This window comes from Anomaloglossus baeobatrachus, chromosome 3, assembly GCF_048569485.1.
Source record: "Anomaloglossus baeobatrachus isolate aAnoBae1 chromosome 3, aAnoBae1.hap1, whole genome shotgun sequence".
NCBI classification, from domain to species: domain Eukaryota; kingdom Metazoa; phylum Chordata; class Amphibia; order Anura; family Aromobatidae; genus Anomaloglossus; species Anomaloglossus baeobatrachus.
The window spans coordinates 189550698-189578192 of record NC_134355.1 but is presented as its reverse complement, the minus strand read 5'-3'; the positions used below and the strand labels follow the sequence as shown (position 1 = coordinate 189578192).

General features: G+C 43.6%; 1 protein-coding gene across 1 annotated transcript in view; it reads left to right on the top strand.

Annotated features, from left to right (window-relative positions):
- SYNJ2 (synaptojanin 2) overlaps positions 1 to 27495 on the top strand; it is a 266841-nt gene that overhangs the window by 76340 nt on the left and 163006 nt on the right. Inside the window, exons 3-4 of the mRNA XM_075339649.1 lie at positions 11311 to 11584; positions 23290 to 23515. Of these exons, the coding sequence (XP_075195764.1) occupies positions 11311 to 11584; positions 23290 to 23515 (500 nt within the window). The remainder of the gene's footprint in view (positions 1 to 11310; positions 11585 to 23289; positions 23516 to 27495) is intronic.

Sequence of the window (27495 nt, the reverse complement as noted above, 5' to 3'; positions counted from 1 at the left end):
GGTCAAGGTTAGGAAAAAAAAAAAAAAGATCATGCGCTTTTTACAACTGGAGCTGCCATGTGTGTGAATTGGATTGCACTTTATGTAGTATATCCAAGAAGGAACTTTGTGAAAAAAATAGCCACATTCTAAAGCCCGCTTTACACGCTGCAATGTATCTTACAATGTGTCGGCGGGGTCACGTCGTAAGTGACGCACATCCGGCATCGTAAGGTACATTGCAGTGTGTGACAGGTACGTGCGATTGCGATTAAATGTTAAAACGTTCATTGCATACACATTGTATCTGTCTCTAGAATTGAACGTGTGGTTGTTCAATGTTCCCGTGGCAGCACACATCGCAGTGTGTGACACCCCGGGAACATTGAACAGATCTTAACTGCCTCCCACGGCTGCCGCCGATAATACGGAAGGAAGGAGGTGGGCAGGATGTTTACGTCCCGCTCAGCTCCGCCCCTCCGCTTCTATTGGCCGCTGCCGCGTGACGTCGCTGTGTCGCCGAACGTCCCTCCCATTCGAGGAAGTGGACGTTCGCCGCCCACAGCAAGGTCATATGAATGGGTAAGTACATGTGACGGGGGTTAATCGTGTGTGCGGAACGTTCAACAAATTGAACGTGCCGCACATACGATGGGGGCGTTGCAAATCGCATACTCTATCGTATGTGAAATTGCAACGTGTAAAGCGGGCTTAAAGCCCACTTTACACGCTTCAATATATCTCACAATCCGTCGTTGGGGTCAAGTTGTAAGTGACGCACATCCGGCATCGTTTGTGAGGTATCTGCGTGTGACACCTACGTGCGATCAGGATTGAACGCAAAACCGTTGATCGCAAACACATCGTATCTTTGTCTAGAATTGAACGTTTTGTTGCACGAACCTAGTCAATTGAAACGTGGGACATCCCTCATACGATTTTGATGTCTGAGGCTATGTGCACAGGTGTGCGCTCTGCACCGCAGCTTAAAAAAGGTCCGCTTCAGAACGCAGCTGAAAAGCTGCGTTCTGAAGCGCCTCACAATGTCTGTCATTCACTAATCTCTGTCAGTCGGTCACTATCTCTGTCCCTCTCTCTCTGTCCATGCCAGTCTATCCCTCTTACCCCCTCTCTCATACTCACCGATCCCCGATCACCGGCGTGGTGCTGCATGGCATTCACACTGCTCCGGCGGCTTTTACTATTTTGAAAAAGCCGTCCGCTCATTAAACAATCTCGTATTCCCTGCTTTCCCCGCCCACCGGCGCCTATGATTGGTTGCAGTGAGACACGCCCCCACACTGAGTGACAGGTGTCTCACTGCACCCAATCACAGCAGCCGGTGGGCGTGCCTATACTGTGCAGTGAAATAAATAATTAAATAATTAAAAAAACCGGCGTGCGGTCCCCCCCAATTTTAAAATCAGCCAGATAAAGCCATACGGCTGAAGGCTGGTATTCAATGGTATAACAATATCAGCCAGCAGCCGCCCAGAATTGCCGCATACATTGGATGTGACAGTTCTGGGACTGTACCCGGCTCTTCCCGATTTGCCCTGGTGCGTTGGCAATCGGGGTAATAAGGAGTTAATGGCAGCAGCCCATAGCTGCCAATAACTCCTAGATTAATCATGTCAGGCGTCTTTAAATCTCATTAAATCGCATATGCGACCTGGGCGTGTCACATCGCATACGAGATCGCACACCTAATTGTAAGGTGTAAAGCTGGCTTTAGATCACATAATTGTAAGATTTTATTTAATGGGGGATTTGTGCTTTTCTTATAATTACCAAGGTATGGAGAGGGTTAATGGACCTTCTGGAGAGGGAGATTGGTAGAAATAAAGAAAATATTTTTACTACATTGGTGCTGGATTTTCTCTCCTCCCTTGTTTCTCTTGATGGTACTGTATACTCCCCTCCCCTGCCGTCATGGTTCCAGCAATGCCCCTCGTCCAATCAACGCCGGCTTCTGACTCCTCGCCTTCAGACAAACAAGTTAACCAACAGGAAGTGAACACTGTGGCTGCCACTCACGTCCTGTTAATTGCTGCTGTGTCCGAAGGCGAGGAGACAGAAGCCGGTGCTGATTGGACGAGGGGCTTGCATGACGTCACAATGTCACATGAGCCCGATGAACTGCTGGAACTGTGACGGCATTGGAGGTGAGTATAAGTAAGGTGTGCATGAGATTTCTGGAATCTCAGTCGCTTTGCTGGCCCAAGGAAATTTTTCAGATTTTGTGACATATCTGCACAGGAAAAACACAACAAAAACAGGACAAAACTGTATTGCACAGACCCTTAGGGGTACTTTACACGCTGCGATGTCGTTACTGATATCGCTGGCGTGCATACTCGCCCCCATCGTTTGTGCGTCACGGGCATATCACTGCCCGTGGCGCACAACATCGCGCGGACCCATCACACTACTTACCTGCATAGCGACGTCGCTGTGACCGCCGAACCGCTTAGTTTCTAAGGGGCCGGTTCGTTTGACGTCACAGCGACATCACTAAGCGGCCGCCCAATCAAAGCGGAGGGGCGGAAATGAGCGAGACGTAACATCCCGCCCACCTCCTTCCTTCCTCATTGCTGGCGGGACGCAGGTAAGGAGAGGTTCCTCGTTCCTGTGATGTCACACGTAGCGATGTGTGCTGCCGCAGGAACGACGAACAACATCGTTACTGCAGCAGCAACGATAATTGAGATTGGGGGTATGTCACCGATTAGCAATTTTGAATGTTTTTGCAACGATTCCAAGTCGCTAAAAGGTGTCACTCGCAACGACATCGCTAACACGGCTGGATGTGCGTCACAAAATCCGTGACCCGTCTAAAGCCACCTTTAAGCTACTTTCACACTTGCGTTGAACGGCATCCGTCACAATGCGTTGTGTGATGCATGTGACAGATGCATTGTAAGTAGTGTGATATAAAGGCAACGAATTCCTGTGAAATAACGTGTTGCAATAAGCCGAGAGAGACCACATCATCACTGCACACACTCCGGCACTACCACACTCATCATCACCGCACACACCCCAGCACTACCGCACTCATCATCACCGCACACATCGGCACTACCGCACCCATCATCGTCACTGCACAAACCCCAGCACTACCGCACTCATCATCACCGCACACACCCCAGCACTACCGCTCCCATAATCACTGCACATAACCCAGCACTACCGCTCCTATCATCACTGCACGCAAGCAGGCACTACCGCACTCATCATCACCGCACACACACCAGCACTACCGCACCCATCATCATCGCACACACCCCGGCACTACTGCACTCATCATCACCACACAGATACTGGCACTACCACACCCATCATCACCGCGCACATACCGGCACTACCGCACCCATCATAGGCACTACTGCACTCATCATCACCGCACACCCCGGCACTATCGCACCCATCATCACCGCACACACGTAGGCACTACCGCACTCATCATCACATACACACCGGCATTACCGCACCCATCATCACCGCACACACCCCGGCACTACCTCAGTGACGTCCCCGCTGACAGCGCGACTCACTTCAGTTGCTGCGTGGAGCTGACAGAGAGTGGTCATGGTCTGTGGCCTCTCCTGTCAGCTTCATGTAGCAGAGCTGAAAGCGTCGTGGGACCTCTGTGGATTACGTCGGACTTGGAGGGGTATTTGGGGATTAATAAAGTGGTGAAAGAGGGTGTTTTTTTTGTATTTTATTCCAAATAAAGTATTTTTTCGGGTGTATGTGTTTATTTACTTTCACTTACAGGTTAATCATTGTGGGTGTCTCACAGACACCTGCCATGATTAACCTAGGACTTAGTGGCAGCTATTGGCTGCTGCCATTAACTCCTTATTACCTCGATTGCCACCGCACCAGGGCAATTCGGGATGAGCCGGGTAGAGTCCCGGGACTGTCGCATCTAATGGATGCGGCAATTACGGGCAGCTGCTGGCTGATATTTTTAGGCTGGGGGGCTCCCCATAACGTAGGGCTCCCCATCCTGAGAATACCAGCCTTCAGCCGTGTGGCTTTACCTTGGCTGGTATCAAAATTGGGGGGGGGGACCGCACGCCGTTTTTTTTAATTATTTATTGTACTGCACGATACAGATCCGCCCACCGGCGGCTGTGATTGGTTGCTGTGAGACAGCTGTCACTCAGCGTGGAGGCATGTCTGACTGCAACCAATCATAGGCGCCGGTGGGCCGAGGAAGCAGTGAATACGAGATGGAATAATGAGCGGTCGGCATTTTCAAAAGAGAAGCCGCCAGAGCAGTGTGACAGTTATGCAGCGCCGCGCCGATAATCGGTGAGTATGAGAGAGGGGGTGAGAGGGAGAGACCAACCGACAGAGAGAGCGATAGACCGACATTGACAGAGAGAGAGATAGACCGATAGATAGAGACCGAGAGAGACCGACCAACAGAGAGAGACCGACAGACCGACAGAGAGAGAGACCAGGAGTGATATTAAACGATTTAGAACGTTCTGCTGGACATGCGGAGCATGCTCAGTAAAACGTGACGGAATCCTGCACTGGAATCCGTCGCCAAACACATGGCGATGAAATCCAGCACCATAGACATTCATTATGCCTCGTAACGGATCCCAACGGAATCCTGCGGAGTGCGTTTTTTACAGCAACAAAAAACGCTACATTCAGCGTTCCTTCCGCCCGACGGTCACTGGCGGTCAGCGACAAAACAACTGATGCGCCGCAAGACCATCCGTTGCAATCCGCCCTTAATAGAAGCCTATGAGGAATAAACGGTTTCCTGCAACGGTTACCGTAATTCCTCAAGGCGGCGGATTGCAACGTTCAACGCAAGTGTGAAAGCAGCCTTAGGCTCCCTTCACACGTCCGTGAAAATCACGCACGTGTTTCACGGACGTGTCAAAGGTGCGTTTTCCCCTCCGTGTGCCGTGTTTATGGCACTGCGTGTGTTCTCCGTGTGTTATCCGTGATAACACATGGAGAACGAGAACTTTTAACTCACCTGTCCCTGGCGTCGCTGTCCGTGGTTCTGATTTTCGGTCTCCGATCCTGCCGACTCCCCGCTGCTACTGCTTCCGGCCGCAGTGAAGTGAATATTAAATGAGCATAATGAGCGGCGGTCGGAATCAAGTGATAGCAGCGGCAGAGACAGGAGGGCTGGAGAAGGTGAGTAAAGATTTGTTATTTTTTTCTCTGACACGTGAGTTTTCTCCAGCGTGTGTCACACGGGACCGCATCCACACTACATCCGTGTGGTACGTGTGCGGGCTGCGTGACACCCGTGCTGCTGGAGAAAAACGGACATGCATCCGTGTGGAGCACCCGGGCTCACTTCTGCTCCACACGGAGGCACGGGCCAATGGCTGCACACGTGCGTGCACATAAACCCATTGATTTTAATGGGTTTATGTGTGCCCGTGTCTCCAGTACATGCGGGCACGGACCTAGCACGTACCGGAGACACGTGCCTGTGAAGGGGGCCTTAGACTAAAGGCTTTCTATTAAGCCCATGTTCAGTCTTTTAGGACTTGGCTGAGTACTTCAACAATTTTATTGGTAAGAGATTCAGCTCCTGGACCTTTACTAAGCAAAACTGCTCTGACATGTCAAATGTTTTCTGAAGTGGACTAAAACTTTAATCATTACTTAAAGGCAAGATTTTCAAATTTGCATAGAAGAGCCCTTTTTATTTATTGCCGTCAACAAGGCTGGTCCATAGTTCACACTGTGTGTCCAAGTTGAAACCACTTATTAAGGCTACTTTACACGCTGCGATATCGGTACCGATATCGCTAGCGTGGGTACCCGCCCCCATCTGTTGTGCGACACGGGCAAATCGCTGCCCGTGCCGCACAACATTGCCCAGACATGTCACACATACTTACCTGCCCGGCGACGTCGCTGTGACCGGCGGCGGTTCGTTCAGCGTCACTGCGACATCACAGCTGCGTCACTGAACCGCCGCCCAATAGAAGCGGAGGGGCGGAGATGAGCGGGACGAACATCCCGCTCACCTCCTTCCTTCCTCATTGTGGCCGGGAGGCAGGTAAGGAGAGCTTCCTCGTTCCTGCGGCGTCACACGGAGCGATGTGTGCTGCCGCAGGAACGAGGATAACCTCGTTACTGCTGCAGTAACGATTTTTGAGAATGGACCCGCATGTCACTGATGAGCGATTTTGCACATTTTTGCAACGATGCAAAATCGCTCATAGGTGTCACACGCAACGGCATCGCTAATGCGGCCGGATGTGCGTCACCAATTCCGTGACCCCAACGAGTTCGCATTAGCGATGTCGTAGCGTGTAAAGCCCCCTTTAGGCTATGTGCGCACACTGCATTTTTTTGACGCTGTGTTTTTTGTGCGTTTTTTGCCGCAAAAAACGCACAAAAACACACCCACGGCAAAAAAAAACGTGGCAGAAAATGCATGTGTTTTTATGTGTTTTTTATGAGTGAACATTGCCATTAAAGATTGTTAAAAAAAAAAAGTCTGATGTCATTTCCTTCTTCAATATGTTCTTCATTCTCGACTAGTGTATGCATGAGAGCAGACAGATGCAGAACTACAAGGCTCAGCATGCTCCATCCAGGACTGTATGCTTGAGGGAGAGGAAGGGGGAGCAGAACTACAAGGCTCAGCATACTCCATCCACTAGTGTATGCAGGTCAGCAGACAGCAGCTGCAGAACTAGAAGGCTCAGCATGCTCCATCCAGGACTGTATGCTGGAGGGAGAGGCAGGGGGAGCAGAACTACAAGGATTAGCATACTCCATCCACTAGTGTATGCAGGAGAGCAGACAGCAGTTGCAGAACTGCAAGGCTCAGCATGCTCCATCCTGGACTGTATGCTGGAGGGAGAGGCAGGGGGAGCAAAACTACAAGGCTCAGCATACTCCATCCACTAGTGTATGCAGGAGAGCAGACAGCAGCTGCAGAACTACAAGGCTCAGCATACTCCATCCACTAGTGTATGCAGGAGAGTAGACAGCAGCTGCAGAACTACAAGGCTCAGCATGCTCCATCCACTAGTATATGCAGGAGAGCAGACAGCAGCTGCAAAACTACAAGGCTCAGCATGCTCCATCCACTAGTATATGCAGGAGAGCAGACAGCAGCTCCAGAACTACAAGGCTCAGCATGCTCCATCCACTAGTGTATGCAAGAGAGCAGACAGCAGCTGCAGAACTACAAGGCTCAGCATGCTCCATCCACTAGTATATACAGGAAAGCAGACAGCAGCTGCAGAACTACAAGGCTCAGCATCCTCCATCCAGGACTGTGCAGGAGTTTTTTGCCCCCCAAAAAAATGATGTGGGCCTCGCCATATTTTTGTATGCTAGCCAGGTACAGCAGGCAGGTACGGGCTGCCCCCAACCCCCAGCTGCCTATTTGTACCCAACTGGGAACCAAAAATGTACGGAAGCCCTTTTTTTTTTTAATAATTTCATGAATTTTATGAAATAATTAAAAAAATGACGTGGGCTTCGACCAATTTTTGAGTCCAGCCAGGTACAACTAGGCAGCTGAGGATTGGTATCCGCAATGCAGGGTACCCAAGCTTTCTGGGCACCCCTGCTGCGAATTGCAGTCCGCAGCCGCCCCAGAAAATGGCACTTTCATAGAAGCGACATCTTCTGGCGCTGTATCCAACTCTTCCAGCTGCCCTGATGACGGGTGGCTCGCTGGATAATAATGGTGTTAGGGCTAGCTGAATATTATCAACTGGTCCTAAGCCCGAAATTCATGGTGTCACGCCAATATTAGACATGGCCACCATGAATTTCTAGTAAAGATAAAGAAAAACACAACACACAGAAAAATATTTTTATTAGTAATAAAACACAACACAATTAGTGACTCCATCTTTATTGAAATAAAGACCCCCCTCCGCAGTAATCCTGGGTCAAGGGTCCAGCGATGTCCAATCCGGATCCAATGTCATCTGATCAGTTTGCTGGAAGGCAAAGCGATCAGATGATATGTCAGATTCAAGGATGTGAATCACATGACACATCAGCTGATTGTATAAACGCCGTTTATACAATCAGCTGATGCATCAGTGCAAAAAAAATCAACTACTCACTTCTGTGCAGACTCCCATCTGATCGCTCCAGGAGTCGGCGGTAAGCAGCTGATGAAGTCACCTAACCGCATCAGCTGATAGTTTAAGCCGGCCGGCCGGTAAAAAGCTGGCCTCACCGCTGGACTTATACTGTCAGTTGATTCCATCATGTGCCTCATCAGCTGATCAGTGGCAGGTACTGCAGCTATCGGACGTGTCCCGGGAGTCTGCAGACAGCCGGAGCAGGGGTGGCGGTATCGGGAGAGGAGCTGGGAGCGGACATGTACCGGGAGTCTGCAGACAGGTGAGTATGAGATTTTTTTTTCTACTGTTCACTTTTGGTTTCGCAACTGCTTCCACCTCCTGTCCGGACATGGTGCCGGACGGGAGATGGAAGCAGTGGTGGCGGTACCGGGAGGATTCACGCTTCTGTGTTTACCAAGAGAAGGAATCCTCTTCCTGTAAACGTCACTGTACTACCCAACCCTTGCGTTTATAGCTGCGTTTTTAGTCATAGAAACGCACTAAAATGCAGCTATATTTGCAATTTGCGTTTTTCATTGCGTTTTTGAACATCTTATTGAACTCAATGGGTGGAAAACGCAGTGAAAAACGCAAAAATAGTTGACATGCTGCGTTTTTGTGGGCACCACAAAAACGCAGCTAAAAAAAAACGCTTGTGTGCAGACAGCAAAAATGAAAACTCATAGACTTTGCTGGTGAAGCAAAGTCATGCAGTTTTCTGAACAAAAACGCACCCGAAAAACGCACTGTGCGCACTTAGCCTTTTGGTAACATGTTGAAAGCACAACAACCTCTTGTGGTTACACCATGCTTATCTCATTACACGTCTTCTGAGTAAAGCACCACTCCATCGTTTTGTTTTTCACCACTGGAGTGGTACTTCTAATCTAAGTTCTCTGCCCTACTCTTTGGGGTAGTTTACACACTGCGACATCGCTAGCGATTGCTAACGATGTCGAGCGCGATAGCTCCCGCCCCCGTCGCTCGTGCGACATATGGTGCTCGCTGCCGTAGCGAACATTATCGCTACAGCAGCGTCACACGCACATACCTGGTCAGCGACGTCGCTGTGACCGCCGAACAATCCCTCCCTCAAGGGGGAGGTGCATTCAGCGTCATAGCGACGTCACTGCGGCGTCACTAAGCGGCCGGCCAATAGAAGCGGAGGGGCGGAGATGAGCGGGACGTAACATCCCGCCCACCTCCTTCCTTCCTCATTGCCGGTGGACGCAGGTAAGGAGATGTTCGTTGCTCCCGTGGTGTCACACATAGCGATGTGTGCTGTCGCAGGAACGACGAACAACATCGTACCGGTGGCAGCAGCGATATTAAGGAAAGGAGCGACGTGTCAACGATCACCGTTTTGGAACGATTTTGCGATCGTTGATTGTCACTCAGTAGTGTTACACGCTGCGATGTCGCTACCGGCGCCGGATGTGCGTCACTAACAACGTGACCCCGACAATATATCGGTAGCGATGTCGCAGCATGTAAAGTACCCCTTAGGCTATGTGCGCACTTTGCGTTGAGTTTCTTGCAGTTCTAAACGCATCCTCTGGCAGAAATTGTCTTTGTCAAATTTGGTTTGACCACAAAAACGCTATAAATACGCTTACATTTTTATCATGTGTTAACCGCGTTTTTACCGCGATTTACATGCTTTTTCATTGCTTAAAGTCAGATGCGTTTTGAATACAAATACACTAATAAATAAAGTTTAAAAATTCAAACACTTTGAAAAAAACGGAAAAAAATGTTAACAAATATCATGATTAAAATCATATACAAAATAACTAATTTTATTAAAATTATAACTGTTTTAATATTTATGCATAAAATAACGTTAATTTATGGATTTTCATTAATTTAATTGTCAGACTATGTGTGTTTAAAGGGACATATTATGCCTTATTATAAAGTCAAAAATGCAAGCGTTTATTTTGTCAAAAAAGCATGTTAAACGCTGGGATTTTGATTTTAAATGCGTTTTAAATGTTCTCATTGACTCTAATGTTAGCAAAATGCTGCCAAAATGGCAAAAACAATTGACATGCTGCTTCTGAAACGCTGCGTTTTGAACAGCATTGTGCGCACAAGAAATCACAATTTAGCATAGACTTTGCTTGAAAATCAAAACGCATGCATTTTGGCATTAAAATGCTGCAGCACAAAACGCTGCGGAAACGCATGAAAAAAACGCAAAGTGCGCACACAGCCTTAGGCCTCACTCACATGAGCGTATGAATCGGACAAGTGCAGTGAGGAAATCTCACATTGCACTCGCACCATCCTTCTGCCATCTGTTATTTCCGCATACACTACCATTCTGGAGCACAGAACACTGTAAATAGTCCTGTAAATGACTGTACAATAATAGTTTCTCAGAAAAAAATGGACTGCATATGGTTGTCATAAAGATGTTAGAAAAAAGATGGGAGAAAAAAGTCGCAGACTCGCATGACATATGAAACAAATTTCAATCGTCTACTTTTCTGGATGAAGATCAGACTGCTTTTTTTTTACATGCTCGTGTGACTCCAGCCTTATACTGACCCTCCACTGTCTTCATCTTCCATTGCCACTGCTCCTGTTTGACAGTTTGTGACCTGCCAGATCACTCCAGTGTTTCATGAAGAGAATTGGAGGTAACTCTTCAATACAAGTCTATCAGAGCCTTGTACTGGTTCTCATAGACTTGCATTGAAAGCTTGTGACATAACTTCTGACCTCCGACAGTGAGAATTTGCAACCACGAGATGGTGCTGTGGGACCGGAGTGGTGTCGATAAAAGGTGAAAATGCCAGAGGGCGACTATTAGAGTATAAGAGTATGAACAGGGATCTAAAAGCACCACTCCAGCCTGATAATTCAATGGGGTTACATACAGTTTTGCTGTGATCTTGATACCATTTTTTCGATTTGTTGAAGTAAACATGACAGATTCTTGTCCCCACTTTCTGTTTTATCAGATTGTAATCCAGGTTGTATATTTATATCTAAGCTCTCAAACCATGCAAACCCTGTCTATTTTTCCAAATGTATATATTTGAATGGGCTACATGTTCCACTTGGACACCACTAAAAACTTTGGGCAAATAATGGTTAATTCTCACTAATTGATAATGGTTTATTCTCACTAATTGATGTATTAACATGCAGTTTAAATACTGTTAATGGTGAAAATAATTCTAAATGTCTTATGGGATTCCATTTGATTTCATATTTTTTTTCCTAGGAATTATTCGATTGCACTTTCTCGTCTTGGTAAGCGGATGCACCTCCGTTGGAAGAATTTTAGATGCTGAAGTTTACAAAATCACATCAACCGAATTCTGTCCACTACAAGAAGAGACCAAAGAGGAGGAACGAGTCACCGCTCTCAGGAAGATTCTGAATTCAGGGATGTTTTATTTCTCCTGGCCAAATGCAGGATCACATTTTGACCTCACTGTTCGAGCCCAAAATGAATCTGACAAAAGAAGTTATGAACCTGGAAACTGGTTCTTCTGGTTAGTATATTTGTATAGTCACTGTGTGCTGTCCTGTTCAGCCCACACTGCCATTTATTATCTTCATAGTGCACACAATGTTATATAGAGCTGAATACTGTGTGTATATTTAATATGTAATGTGCGGACGTACATAGAAGTCATGAGGTAGCATAGCAAAAGTAATTGCACCACCAAAGCCCCCTCTTAAAGGAACAAAATAAATATTTTACGGATTAGACAATTTATAAACTGAAAGAAGGACATGTATTGAGGCATGCACACAGTAATTATATTCCTCTCGAAGACCCTTAGTGTTCTCACGCCATGGCCCTTATAGAGAATGATGCTGCCTACAATGCCACCACCCACACACAAAGCATGATATACCCATAGTGAATGCCCCCCACACTATTTCACCCCACAACCTCCCACACACAGTGACTCCATCAAAGTATTGATGCCCCCACAGTGCTTCCTATGCAGTATGTTATTCTTAAAGTGCCCTCCGAAAGTATGATGTCCTAATCGTTTCTACACACAGTATAATGACCCTCACATAGTGTGATTACCTGTCAGTAAGATGGCTCCCACTCAATTTGATTCCCCCACAGTCCACATTTAATATGATGGTTCCACTCAGTATGATACCCCCACAGCACCCAACAAAGTATCATAGGACCCACTCAGTATGATGGTTCCTAAAGTCCCTCAATATGCTTGCTCCATAGGCCCTCACTCAGTATGATAGTCCACACTGCCCCCCACTCAGTACGATGGCCTAAACAGCCTCTCACTAAGTGATAGTCCCTCATTCAGTCTAGTGGCCCCCATGGTCTTTCACTTGGTCTGGTGGTCCCCCCATGGCCCCTCACTGAGTCCTATGGCCCCTCACTCTGTCTGGACTGATGAGTCGGGTACGACTTCATTTACACTTATAATACATTTTATCACCGTGAAGATATTCTCGTGATGACTTAGAATAAGGATGGGACTCCACTGCACAAATTTGAAAAAAGTTGAGAAAAATGATTAGATACTCCAGGGATGCCTTCTAGTATTTTAGGAAGAAAAAGGATGATGTGGATGTTTTCAGTGCTTTAATGATGTGTATAAATGAATATTGAAAGTGTTTGCATTTGTCTTTTGAATGTAATCATATACTAATTGAGGGGGGGATTGAGAATTTTTATTTGCCTAAAAATAGAAAATACTGCTCTTTAGGTTTCTAGTTTGATAATTGGCCTAACTTGCGGTGTCCACATAAGGAATATGCAACTTTTAAATTGTGTTATATGGTAGTGCATTAAGTATTACTGTGTTCCTTTATAGTGTTTTGTTACATTTTTGAAAATGTATGAAATGGCTTTGCAGTAAAAATTATTTGATTTTAAAAATAAGAAGGAGAATGAGGATGGGCCGGGGACACCTGGGTGAATGATACATAACCTGGGGTAGCTTTGGAAGGCAAAGAAGGCAGCCAACTAACCCTGCAAAAGACTGTATGTGTGTTCTTTCTTTAAATGTATTATTAGTTATTTCTGTATTGCAGTGTACAACTTGTATTTATGTTCTGTTCATTGTGGAGCTGGATGAGGGATAAGGATTTGGGGGTTGTCTTTCTTTTTTTTTGGGGGGGGGGGGAGACCAGTGTGTCTTAAATGTATAATTCTTGATTACAAAAAAAAGTGTATAAATGATGATGTCAATGATTTTAGCAGAGCAGTTAGCAGAATATCTCACTGTTATATGGCAATACATCATGGATTCTTTTTTACAGTGGTGCTTGAAAGTTTATAAACCCGCCAGAATTAACCATGTTTATGCAGAACTTTGACATAAACCTAAATCAATTTTCACACAAATCCTAAATGTAGATAAAGAGAGCCAAACCAAACAATTATGCAAAATATATTAGACTTTTGTATTGACCCAATATTTGCCTGTGAGTAGCAAGTACAGTGGAACCTTGGTTTAAGAGTAACTTGGTTTGAGAGCGTTTTGCAAGACAAGCAAAGCTTTCTAAAAATGTGTAACTTGGTTTAAGAGCAATGCTTTACAATAAGAGCAAATCCTCACCGTGCTCACTTCTGGTTCTGTCCTTTCACCCGCTCTGAAGGTAACTTTCTGTACATACAGTATGTACTGTATACAGTATACCATTGCACAGTGCAGTATATACTATATAGCATTTCTCTTAGTTTGCATTTGTGGATATAGTATTGTACTTATTGAAAGCCAGTGCAGCACATTGCTTGTACTGTATCTCCCGCACACCAACAATTCTGTTGTAAGATAACGTGCAGTTTAATTTGCTTTATATGATTTTACTGCACAGTATTTTGCATTAATGTATTGTAATAATTTTATATGAATACAGTACATTATATTGTATTACTGTAATAAGCTTTTATAAATGCAGTAAATATTTTTGGGTTGTGGAACGAATTGTCTGCGTTTCAATTATTTCCTATGGGAACATTTGCTTTGATATGAGTAACTTGGTGTAAGAGCACACTCCCGGAACCAATTATGCCCGTAATCTAACGTTCCACTGTAGTACTTTGAAGGTTAAAATAGTCTATTGTTGTCAAACAATGGGATGACAATCAGCATGAATGGGCGACCTTTTTTTTTTTTTTTTTTTTAAAGAATAGTGATCTATAAAAGTCTGAGCTTCTCAACACACTTGTACAACTGTATCATAGCAGAAGCAAATAAAACTAAAAACCTCGGAAGAAGAGGAAAACGGAAATGCACATGTGGGTTTTCCTTATCTCTTTATAGTCTATTGCAGAAAATCCACAAACAATACTCATTACCACAATCCATATCGCAGGTCAATTTATTCTGCTTAAAAAAAAAAAAAGAGCAGCAGCACAGGGGGTGTGAGATCTATATAAATCCCATTCACTTTGCTGGAATTGTATTTTGCAACGTATATTGATGAGCGAAAATAATCAGCATAAATAATGTAAAAACTTTGTGTTAAGTAGCCAGCTCAGAGTGGTGACAGATCACATGTGTCGGCGATTCTGCGACTTCCAGTGTCATTACATCAATAGCACAGCTTCTTCTCTTCTAAGCTCTGTAGATTGGGCCATCACTGCCAATGTCATGCTGATTGACAGCCAGATACCTGCTATCTAACTGCAGGGAGACGGCTGTCCAACTGCGTGATGTCCCATCCACGAAGCAGAGAGGAAGAGCTGGTCTTTTGAGCTTTCAAATGAAGCAGGAGAATAGCCGGGAGAGATCGTTGTAGGGCAGAATAAGCCGGTAGTTAGCAACTACATACCGGTAAGTCCATAGCCCTATAGCCAAAAAGAAAAGTCCTGGATAATCCCTTTAATTGTGGGCAATTTTGGTTTGTTTTTTTCAATGTATTATTATGGCATAGTGGATGATGCATAGCACATAGCTGTATTCGATGATTATATATTGTGGATTGTAACGTAGCGTGGGATGTTGCTCATACATTATACTTGTGATTACCCTTTTTAAACCTCATTGAATGCAAGTTGCACAGAATTGCATGTATTTTCCTACAGAAGCCTCATATTTGATTACTTTGGCAAAGGCAGGACACCTACATGTCAGAAATCCTCCATAGCAGCTTTAGAAAGTCCCACTAAATATTGAATTGTGAGACAGAATACAAAACCTACATCAGTATGAAAGGAAACCAAGGAAGGAGGTAGCGGTTAGATCCCTGAATAGGTGTACGGTGAGTAACGGGATATCAGGGTGTCACTCATTAATGACTAATCACCAATCTCCTTTTTCTATTTGGTTTCACTTGTGTTGCTGTGCAGCGACATGACTTTGGCAAGTGAAAAGGAAGGTATTCTTGTGTGGAAAAAGATTATTCATATCCAGATATAAGTGAAATTTACAGTGGCCAAGACGTCAGATAATAATCTACAATTACAGGGGGTTTTGAGTACAATAATGGATTAAGTAATAACATATGTATTTTCTCATATGAATTTTGAGACATACGAGGGGCTGCTGATAAGTCTTTGGCTTTACCCAGAAAGAAACGAGATAGCATGATGAAACCTTACATTTATTCCACATACTCTCCACTGATGTCAACACACTTCTTACATCGGTATTCCAAGTTCTGTAAGCCTAGCAAAAAGAAGGATTTCAGTTGTAGCGCACAGCAGGCATCTGTAGCAGCCATGGCATCAGAAATGGTGTGAAATTTGGTACCCTTGAGGGAGCTAGATCTGGTGAATAAGGTGGGTTGTAAACAAGCTAGAAGCCCAGCTCTGCCAGTTTTACCGTGGTTGCTTGTGCAGTGTGAGTGGAGGCATTGTCTTGCAGGAACAAGATTCCTTTGGACAGCTTTCCGCGCCTTTTGGCCTTCAGAGCTGCCTTCAATTGGTCCAAAAGTTCAATGTAAAACCTTGCATTGATGGTGGAACCCTTTTGAAGTTAGCCCACTAGCAGCACACCCTCCTTATCCCAGAACACAGACCCCATCACCTTAGTGGCTGATTTTTGCACCCTGAACTTCTTTGGATGAGGAGAACCACTGTGCCTCCACTCTTTTGACTGCTCCTTGTTTTCAGGGTCATACAAATAAATCCAGGTCTCATTCATAGTGACCAGTCGATCCAGGAAGTTCTTATCAGTCCGGAAATGCTGACAAATTGACCGGAAAGTTTTGACTCGCATGCTTCTCTGATCTGTTGTCAAACATTTGGGGACCCACTTTGCAGATAGCTTCCTCATGTCCAAATGTTCATGTATAATGGAAATCCCCATGTTGTCTGCTATTGCTTTAGTGGAAATTCGTCGATTCTCCAGTATGAGGTTGTGCACAGCATCGACGATTTCCGGAACAAAAACCACTCTCAGTCGTCCAGGACATGGCCCGTTTTAAATTTGGCACCCCAGTTCTTAACTGTGGAATATGAAGGGCATTGAAGCCCCAATGTCTGTGACATATCACCATGAATATCCTTTGCGGACTTTCTTTGCAGAAACAAGAATTTTATCACTCCTCTGCTCTCAGTTGCTGAGAATATCGCATTAGACTCCCCTATTTTGTTTTCCCCCATGCGTAGAACACTGTTTCCATAAGTAACAAACACAAAATTTTGAAAACATATAGAAGACATATAAGGCTTTGATGTGATGTAACATTCATTAACAGAGAAACAAAAAGGATCACAAAGCCAAAGACTTATCAGCAGCCCCTCATATTTCATTCTTAGTGTAGACTAACTAGTCAGTCATAAAATGCACTGTTTCTCAGTGGTTCATGCTGTTAAATATATTGTTTTTTATTATTATAGTGCCATTTATTCCAGGGCGCTTTACATTTGAAAAGGAGTATACATAATAAAAAAAGTACAATAATCATGAACAATAGAAGGCACTGGTACAGGAGGAGAGAGGACCCTGCTGCGAGCGCTTACAGTCTACAATGGCATGAGTGAGGATACAATAGGTAACAGTAGAGCTGGTAGTGCAGCGGTATAGTGGACTGAGGGTTACTGCAGGTTGTAGGCTTATCGGAAGAGGTAGGTCTTCAGGTTCCTTTTGAAGGTTTCCATGGTAGGCAAGACTCTGATATGTTGGAATAGAGAGTTCCAGAGTATGGGGGAGGCGTGGGAGAAATCTTGTATGCAATTGTGGAAAGAGGATATAAGAGGGGAGTAGAGAAGAAGATCTTATGAAGATTAGAGGTTGCATGGAGGTAAGTATCGGTAGACTAGATCATGGATGTATGGAGGAGACAGATTGTGGATGGCTTTGTATGTCATGGTTAGAGTTTTGAACTGAAGTCTTTGGGTAATGGAAAGCCAAGGAAGGGATTGGCAGAGTAGAGAAGTCATGGGAGAGATGAAATAGTTGGTCAGTAGAGTTTAGGATTGATTGTAAAGTTGCAAGAGTGTAAGTAGGGAGGCCATGGAGCAGTAGATTGCAGTAGTCGAGGCGATAGATGATTAGGGCATGCACTAGTGTTTTTGCAGAATCTTGGTTAAGGAATGTCGGATCTGGGAAATATTTTGAGATGAAATGAGCAGGAGGTTGAAAGGGCTTGGATATGTGGCTTAAAGGAGAGAGCAGAGTAAAAGCTTGTGGAACATATGGCATATAATAAGACTGTTTTGTCTACTCTTACACTATCTGTTTGCTTCCTTTTTAGTAATTTTTATTTTTTTTGCACATGGTCTACTCAAAGCCCCTAGAACTACCATACTTTTAAGCTCAGCCCCAAACTGAACTTCATAGGAAACTATGATTTTTCTGTATACTCCAATTATGTGGTAATAAAGTATATAGTATACAACAACAATGTGAAATGATGTTTTCCTTTAAAAACAATCTATCAAAATATAATTAAACTATATGTTAAGCACAATCACTCCAACCATCAAGACACAGTCATTGGGATGTATAAGTACATAAAAAAGAGATGACATCCAGTGACTTGAGTTTATATGTGCGAGCCCGCTGTATTTCTCAAGAGGACAACTCAAGAGGACGACTCTTCGGGAAATTCGTTTTTTTTTCTGGGGTATCTTTTTAGCGTTTTCTTTTTGTATTGGTTTCCTAAGCACTTAATAAGATGTGTTTGACCCTGTGTTTTGTTTTTGCATTTTTCATCATTTTTAAGGTGGCTTTTTATTTTATGTTTTTAAATTTGTGTTTCCAAGATGCCTTTTTTAATTTCATTCATAAAGGAACAGTTTGTAGATTGTGAAGTAAAACGCTGAAAAAGGCGCCCATGCATCTTTTGAGCCTTCCAAATTATCTTCTGTTATATAGAATTGAGAGTCTTTAAACCTATCATTATTTTCAGAGAAATGCTTATGTTTATTCTTTAGAGCATTTAGTTAGCGCTTTTTCAGGCAGTTTTCAGACCAGAATCCGCCTGAAAATACATTGTGTGCGCATGCTTAATAAGTATTTACTGTAGACTGTTAATCGTCATGAGAGAGGACAGAAAGGGCACAAAATGCCATAAGATTTAAGAGCTTTCTGCATATTCTTTTCCAGGGCAGTTTAAGGGTTCAAAGTGATGAGCTGTGACGTTCCAGATGTCACTGCTCATCACAGTCACCGGGTCACATAGAGCGCACCGTGAGTCGGGACTGGCTGATGCTCAAAGTCTGTTCTAAAGCTCCAAAGCCTTTAATCTACAGAATCGAGGAAAGTCGTTGGAACCGCTGGACTACATTCTTTTTACTTACTGGGTTGGTAATGGGGGTGTCTGATAGACTTCTCTCCATTACTAACATCTGGGCTTGATTTCAGCTGACATCATCCCCAATTACCATTTCCCCAATTACTTTCATACCAGGGCAATTGTTTGGGAACAACCGAGGCGAAGTGCCAAAATTGGCGCATCTCATTTGAGGCGCCAACTTCTTGGGCGGCTACAGGCTAGTATTTTATTCTGGTAGGGGCTCTATAACCAAAGACCTTCCCAGCCTGATAATATCAGCCCACCTCTGTCTGCTTTACCTTTGCTGGTTTTCCAAAATGGGAAACCTTGTCCATTTCTTTAAATTATTTATTAGGTTAAACCAGGCTAACACTCTTTAGTGCCACATGAAAGGCACTAAAGGGTGTAAGCTAGTTTTTCATATGTAAGGGGGTTTGACATTATATAGCTGCAGGATATCTATTCTGAGGGTTCTGGTTGGGAATCTACTGTACTTGGCTGGTGACATTTTGTTGTTGCTTTGAGATATGTGCATGAAAAATAGATGGCACGCGGACTATCCATATGACGTCCATTTTAACGCACAACAAATAAAAAGGACACAGGATATTCAATCATTCTAGGACAGGAACTTAGCAGTGCACACCAGGAAGGGTTGGCAGCCTCGTAAACTGTTTTTTTCAACACTGAAGATCCACGCCTCCATGGAGAAAACCACAAAGTAATATGTCTTTGCCAGTTAATATGGACGTGCTCCTGGTCCTCATACAGGAGCATCCAGAGATGTGGGACACTAAGCACTCTGGCTACACCAACAAGGTGAAGCGGAAATGCGTTATGGACATATGTATGCCGGCAGATGGACCTGCAGTATGACAGCAGCCTGCAGGATGTCCAAATTAGAGTTAGTAAGTTAATTATCCACAAGAAATGTATTCTTTCCTACCCAAAAGTTTGTCCTACATGTGTTAGATTGTTTAGCATAATATTGACTTACAGTCCATTTATTAGCCCTAGATTTTGGCAAACATACAAAATACCCCATACAACATCATGCATCATGTGTAACATATCGCATGCATGAGTAATTGACTAACCATCTCGCATAGTCAGTGATGGTGGGGATAAGGCCTTTTGGAATGCCATTGACGAAAGATCCCAGAGGACCTTCAGCTGCGAACTCCATCATGCTACTCCTCCTGGATTACGCCATTCCCTCAAATGATTTGCAGAATATGTTTCAGATACTGGAAATGAAACAACTCCATACACAAAGAAGACCTCCTACCAATCACCACCATCAGCAGCATCCCTTTGGATACCATGGTGGCCCTTCTGAGCACTGTCCCAACGGCATTCCTGAACTCATCACCAGGAGGCACGACCTGCTCCAACTGATCATGGAAGTTACATACCACCACAGCCAAACCTATACCAACGCCCTTAGAACCCACAACCATCCACTATCTCCTAAGTTCCATCACCTCCTTGTTCTATTTGTCCTAACGATTGATGAGCACTCACTACCATGCTCGGGTGCTTGGTAATACTCGCTCATCACTAGTCCTAGTCCTATTGTTAGCACCCTCTTCCACTTCTCCATCCTCAAGTATAGTTTATAATAGGTTTTTTTGTATTGCCTAGAAGAAAGAAGGCATTTCTTCTTTGTATTTTATGTTTGGTCTTCTTCTTACCAGTGCTGAGGTATTGTTTTACGTGTACTGTAAATTAAAAACAGTTCACTGTTAAATTTGACTTTTTCTTTTGTGTGTTTTATTAGTTTGGTGTGGAGTGTGGATATTACAGAACTGTCACGCTGTACTCTAAGATGTACAATAGCAGTACAGCGCAGTAATGTGGGACTGAGAGGATTCCTGAAACTATCTGAGAAGGTAGTTAGCTGGTAAACCACTAGGGGGCGTAAAAGTGGAGGAAACGTATGAGCAGGGAATTCCCTAGCAGAGGTAATACTAGTCAAGCCCACCAGATGGCAGTAGAATCATCAGAAAGCCGTGTCACAACATGAGGTCTTGTAAGTACACAAGGACAAAGTCTAAACGTAGTCAGAGGGAAGCAAATAGTCAGTAGCCGGGAAATCAGAGCCTAGAAGCGAGGGGGAGTGGGAAGACAAGACACAATTAAGGTAAACAGATAAGGAACGAACAGGGAGACAGCGGGAGAGACACTGATGGAAACAGACAACAGAGGAGGTTACCAGGTCAGGTGAACACGGAGGTCAGGAGGGGGCAGGGCAGACAACAGGTCACTCAAGAGCAGAACACAGCAGAGCCAGAAGTATCACTGGCGAAGTCCAAGAGAAGCAGTGCCCTAATAAAGCAGCCTGACCTCCAGAACGAGGCAGAAAGGATTAACCCCTAACGTGACCTGCATCAGAAGTGAAACTAAAAAAAAGGCTCAGCTCCAGCTGAGCCAGGAGTCAATCATGACAAGAACTATTTTATTTTTAATTTTTTTGCGGGGGCTATAGTCCTAGAAAAAAATGTACTTTTTACAAACATCAGACAGCATAATTTTCCTGCCAAGGTGTTGACCCCTCTGGCGTCACAAAATAATCAAAGAAAATTTCCTGCACCCTCAGGTCAGATGGGTGATGGCGTTTGGTAAGAAGCTGTGTTACAGGAGTAATGTTGGGGACACATTCTCCATCCACAAACACAAGGGTACCATTAATGCGGGTGAAATCATGTAGTATAACACAGGCGTTAATGACACTATTGATATTTGCTTTGATTAATTGGAGGGCACTGTGTAATACCCTCCATTTGGTGCACAAAATGCCAAAAGCGCATTCCACCAGACGCCATGCCCTACTTAGCTTGTAATTAAATATAGCCTATCGCCGATCAAGTTCTCAGTTGCGATAAGACCTCATCAAATGGCATGTGAGCTGAGAGACCTCATTAACAACCAGGAAAAACGGGACAGCTTCAGCACTGGATCCTGGACAAATCTGTGGATGGGGGACACCCATCTCATTGCTCCAAAGCCATCGACTCATGAAGGAAGAATTGAAGATTCTAGAATCTCCAGTTCTTCCATAGGCTCCAATATCTACAATTAGAAACTGGTTGCTGTCAGCCACAATTAACAGCGCTACTGAAAAATATTGCTTGCAATTATAATATTGAGACCCTGAGACCGGTGGCTTCTTAACACGTTTGCGCTTCCCGGTGACTGCTCCAATTCAATTGGTTAATTGGCATTTGTTATCTGTAGCCTGGGCAATGTGAACCCAGTCTTCTGGGGTTGGCTCAGGTAACACTTTGGGCTGAAGTTGAACCCAGATTTGCTCACATGTTGCTCACAGAATGTCAGAGGTTGTCCACTTGCCATGGAGAAATTCCAAATGCAGTGGAGCAAAAGACAGGCCAATCGACAGTAATCTAAAGAAGCCAAGGCATAAGGAAAAATATACTAGAAAAAAAAAGGCCATAAACCATACACTAAAAACAACATACATGCTATACAATTGGGGAATCTGAAGCAAGACCTAAACACATGGTGCCTGTAATGCCACATTTTACTAATTAATAGCAAATATGTGTTTGAGATGAAATGGTGCAGACTGTTATATGAACACAAAAGTGGTCTAGCAAAATGAACTGTCAGGATTTAAATCCACAAATCTGTGAGAATAGGGCTAAAGCAGCACCCTCAAACACCATCAATGTCATGCTGGACCTGTATTATTACGAGTATACTATGAACATCATAAGTCCACTAATGACAAAATGAGTGCACAAATGCACATAAAGCAAAGTAAAAGACCACCAAACAAATGTAAAGTCATTATTTAATACAACTAACAAGTAAATATACAGCATTGATTGGTGCATTACTTCATGGTCAGCAATTTCTGCTTTTCAGTAGCAATATAACGCCTGAAATGAGTGTTCTGAAAAGTGATGGTGAAGCTATACCAGAAGCTGGTTGAAAGGTGGAGGAGTAACAGATGGACCCAGAATCTACGCTGCCTCCTCGGGACTGCCAGGGATGGCTACTAGGTCCCAAATTTTCAGAGCAGCACCCAGTTATACAGGACCAGTTCAGTGATGATGAAAGACAAATTCAATATGATATGTGCCTCTCCAAAACAATATGGATGTGCTCAGCATCTGACCTTTGGTTGGGTCTTTTTATAGGGTTAGCAATCAAAAAGCTCATTTATGAACAGGCTCTTGAAATTTGGAAAAGATTTTGAAAAAATGCATTGGATATGGTTGGCGAGTAAAAAAAAAATAAAAAAAAAATCGCACACTCGTATAGCTCTCGCATGACATTTGGAATTACAGTTGCATGACATTAGTCCCCAACTTTTTGGGATGAACATCGGAACAATTTCTAATGCACTGATGTGAGCAAACCCCAATGATGATTTCTAATTGATTGCTATGGGGAGATCACAAGGCCAGGTGCAATTCCTAAATCTTCACCAAAGAAAATAAAAATAAATGTGAAAACTTTATAAATTTACTTTTTAATTATTAATGAATTTTTTTTTTGCTTGAATATGCAGGAACAGGTTGTTGCACGTGCCCTTGAAACACTATCAGGTCAGCTGCTCAGATTGGCTGCTGAAGGTCATCTGTGGAGGAGTTGAAATCCGCACTGTCTATGCCTCACACCGGAAAGCCAAGGCGTGCCTCATCTCACGTATCAGCTGTGTACGGGCAGGGACCAGGTTCCACATCCGTGGAGTAGATGATGATGGACACGTTTCTAACTTTGTGGAAACAGAGCAGGTAATGTAGCAATGTTTCATGTGCATAAAACGTATAACAAACATTACAGTACAAGACGATATTAGTCTTCATGCAGCCATTTACTTAAAAAATAAATAAAATAAACATGGAAAGAAGTTGGTAATTGCATTGTATAGTACAGACGATCGAACGATTCAAGGATAAAGTGCCTTAAATAAATAAATAAATAAATTTGATAACTTGTATAAAAATACAAATCTTCCCTCATTAAAAAATAAGATAAAGAAATAAATATAGTTAATAAAGCCCATTCCACAAAAGTCTGGGGTACGACAATATAAAATTAATTAAAGAAGTTTTCCCCTACTTTTACATTAATGATATATCCTTCGGATAGGTCATCAATGTCTGATTGGTCGGGGTCCAGCACCCCTTTCGATCAGCAGGTCTTGTTCCTGGTGGAGACAGCAGGGACCCGTAAATGCTCTGTTACAGAACTGCTCCATCTTCTGAGAGCAGCGGTGGCCGGGTACTGTACATCCGCTTCCTATTCAGATCAATACGTGGATGTGCAGTACCCGGATGTGGCCACTATCAGAAAATGGAGCAGCTCTGGAGCTGAGCATTTCCGTCTGCCTACTGCCACCACGGGAACAAGAACAACTGATCGGCGTGGATGTCGGACCAATCGGGTTTTCGGATTATTTAACCCTCTGCACTTTCTGGGATTCTTGGTTCAGTGGGTGGTCATATCAGTGACTGACAGCTTTGTATAAGCGTGCATACAGAGTTATGCATCAGTCTCTGATTGGACCGCCCACTGGACCAAGAATCCCAGAAAGTGCAGAGGCTTAAATAATTAAAACAGGTTATACGGAGTCTTTTCTCTCCAAACTATATATCAATCTTCTCAGCTCTCCCTGCTCTATAACATGCTGCCTGCAGATTATACTACATTGCAGTGGTGGCAGGCTCTCTTTAAATAAGTAACAGGTGCTCTTTAAGTTTACTGGCACAAAGTAGATATAAAAACCCCACATCACATAAATAGTTATTATTGCAGAATGTAAAAGAATACATTCCAGCACTATTTCGGTAGTACACAAATACAATACTTGGCTACTTGACTGTTCAGGTTGTTTAATGAATACCAGCCTTTTACACCTACAGTATGTCATGTTATGTTTGCATATTTCTCATACATTTCCAGGAAGAATCATTTAAAGATGTCAATGAAGTACTTGTTTTATACTCTTGGAAACATTCTAACATACATGTATCTGATTAAGTACTTCTCCTGGAAAATGTTGGTTTTTTTTCCCCCTAAAGTGCTTTATTCCTCCATTTTTCATTCCTTTCTTCAGTTGGCACTATACACTTTTATGTGAGGTCAATCTCTCTATGCAAGTCTTTTATCAAAGTAAAAAAACTGGGGAAAAACAGGTTTAATGCCGCGCTATGAAACCACGAGCATGAATATAATAAATTGTTCTTTTATTTAGATAATTCCAACGCGTTTCGGAGACTCATCTGCCTCCTTCCTCTGGGAAAGGGAATCTTACAGACAATGAGGATTTACCCTTATGAAGCAGCGCACAGAAAAAAGTGTGCAACCAATCGTGACGTCATCACTCCATGTGCTACAGAGTGATGACTCATTGCCACGTGGAATAAGACTGTGTCATGGTATAGACTTCACAGGATTTGACATATTTCAAACTGCAAACATGTAATTAAAATACTTGATAAATAAATAAATAAATGAATAAATAAATATCTTATTTTCATAAGGACTCGTCTGTATTTCTTTTGGGGGGTCCTTATGAAAATAAGATATTTATTTATTCATTATGTCTGTAAGATTCCCTTCCCCTGAGGAAGGAGGCAGATGAGTCTCCGAAACGCGTTGTAATGATCTAAATAAAAGAACAATTTATTATATTCATGCTTGTGGTTTCCTAGCGCGGCATTAAACCCGTTTTTCCCCAGTTTTTTTACTTTGATAATTTTGCTCTGTGACGGGGCCGCTGCTGAACCACCTAAGCGCTCATCCACGTCTGCAAAGGGGTTGTGACTGGCACAACCCCGCCAGGTGAGTGCATTGCTCTTTTACCTTTCGCCCTGTAAACCGGGTAAGACCCTATTGCGCTTTCTTCTCTCCCACTACAGCACCTCCTATGCAAGTCTATGATATTCACAACCAGGCTTTCATAGGAATTCATAGAGTCATTAACATCCGGTCCACACTGAAAATGATGTATGATTTTTGTAGTTGAAAGGCAGGTCACATGATAGACCTGACGAAAAGCCAATACTACTAATTACTCAATTGATTACTGTTGGTTTAAGAAATAAAAAAACTTTTGCAGAAGGGAATCTGTCACCAGGTTTTTGCTGCTTTGTCTGAGGGCAGCATGAAGTAGGAAGAGAGATCCTGATTCCAACGAGGTATCAACTAGTTTACTGGGTGCAGCAAATGTGACCCGATGAGTGTTCATAGATGTAGCCTGAAGCAGAGCTCAGAAAGCTAATCCTGCCCATCCACATCTTTCTATGTTCAATGTCTATAGACAGTAAGCTGCTTATCAGAGGAGGGGCGTGGTCAGACAACTGCTCAGGAGCCCTGTAGTGTTAACAGTGATAATCACCTGGTGATAAAAATCTTCAGTGTAAGAAAACAACAGCATACAGCCTGATAAGTGACACATTGCTGCATTTAGTTTTTGAACCCCAATGTTATACAGATTATAAAGCAAAAACTTGCTGACAAATTCCATTTAGCAGAAATCTGTCCATAAGATTAAGCCCCCAAACGACATTGATGAGCTCAAAATGTAAATCCATCAACAGCTTTATAACCTCTATATGTTGTTGCATTCACGAGCAATTAGTGTTGTGACTCATATGCAAATGAGGCTTTAATTACTTTGGGTATGATAACATTTGAGGAGACCCTGCCTCCCCAGGTAGTTTCCTTGCCCAGCCTCTTTAGCTTGATTGATATCTCACTACATGTGTGATGTCAGGAACCAGGAAAGAAAATCAGACCATGAGAGATTATTCAAACTAAAGAGGCTGATGCTGGGCAAGATACAACCTTGATAGGCAAAGGATCCTTAAAGGGTTACTACGATTTCAAGTAACTTTTCAGATTAAGGTGTTCTTTGTGTGTGATCATGATGAATAATACACTTTCTGGTTATTTTATGACTTGTATTATGCATTTTTGTATTCCAGCATGGGTAAAAGGGAAAATAAGGCCTATCTCAAAGCAGCCGCACCTGCACCCTACTAGTTCACTAGTTCTTATACAGACTAATATCCTTAGCCACAAAGCCCTTAATGATTCCTGCACAGGCTGGAATAACCCTAGCTGCAACAGTTGAAATCCATAACTCGCACCTGTCTGCCTAAAAGGCCCTAAAGTTGTTCCTCATACCTCCTGAGTCCCGAGGAACCAGAGGGCACATTGCTATACACTATAAACCAAGATAGGAGAAGCATGCAGAGATAGGTAGGTACCCAAAGGTAGGAAAAATTAAACATGTGCACAAGTGAAAAATGTGAAATAGCAAATGCAAGCTAGGGTAGCCTCCTACAACCCAACAGTAAACAGAAGAAATATGTAGATAAGTGAGAAAGCACAGAGCAAATACCACTCTGATCTCTGTCTAACAGGCAATAAATCCCTAGCAGCGGGGCTGGAACTCCTTATCAGAAGCTACATAGGCATATAGCCAGCAGAGAAGACTAGTATCAGCAGAGTATAAATAGCCTTACCTGGGATGTGATAGGACAGAGAAAATGAGCAAGTGAAAACACCTGATAACCACAAAACAAAAGGATAGAAGCAAAGGTAAAAGACAATCAGCATTTTGACAGGGGCTAATCAAGCTGTGGCTCAGCAGGGAAGGAAAGTGACCATGCAGCACATGGTTGCCAGGTTAAGTCCTGAACCCAAGGCATGACACTGCAGCAACATGGAGGACATTACTCAGTGGAACTCAGTTGTCTTGATC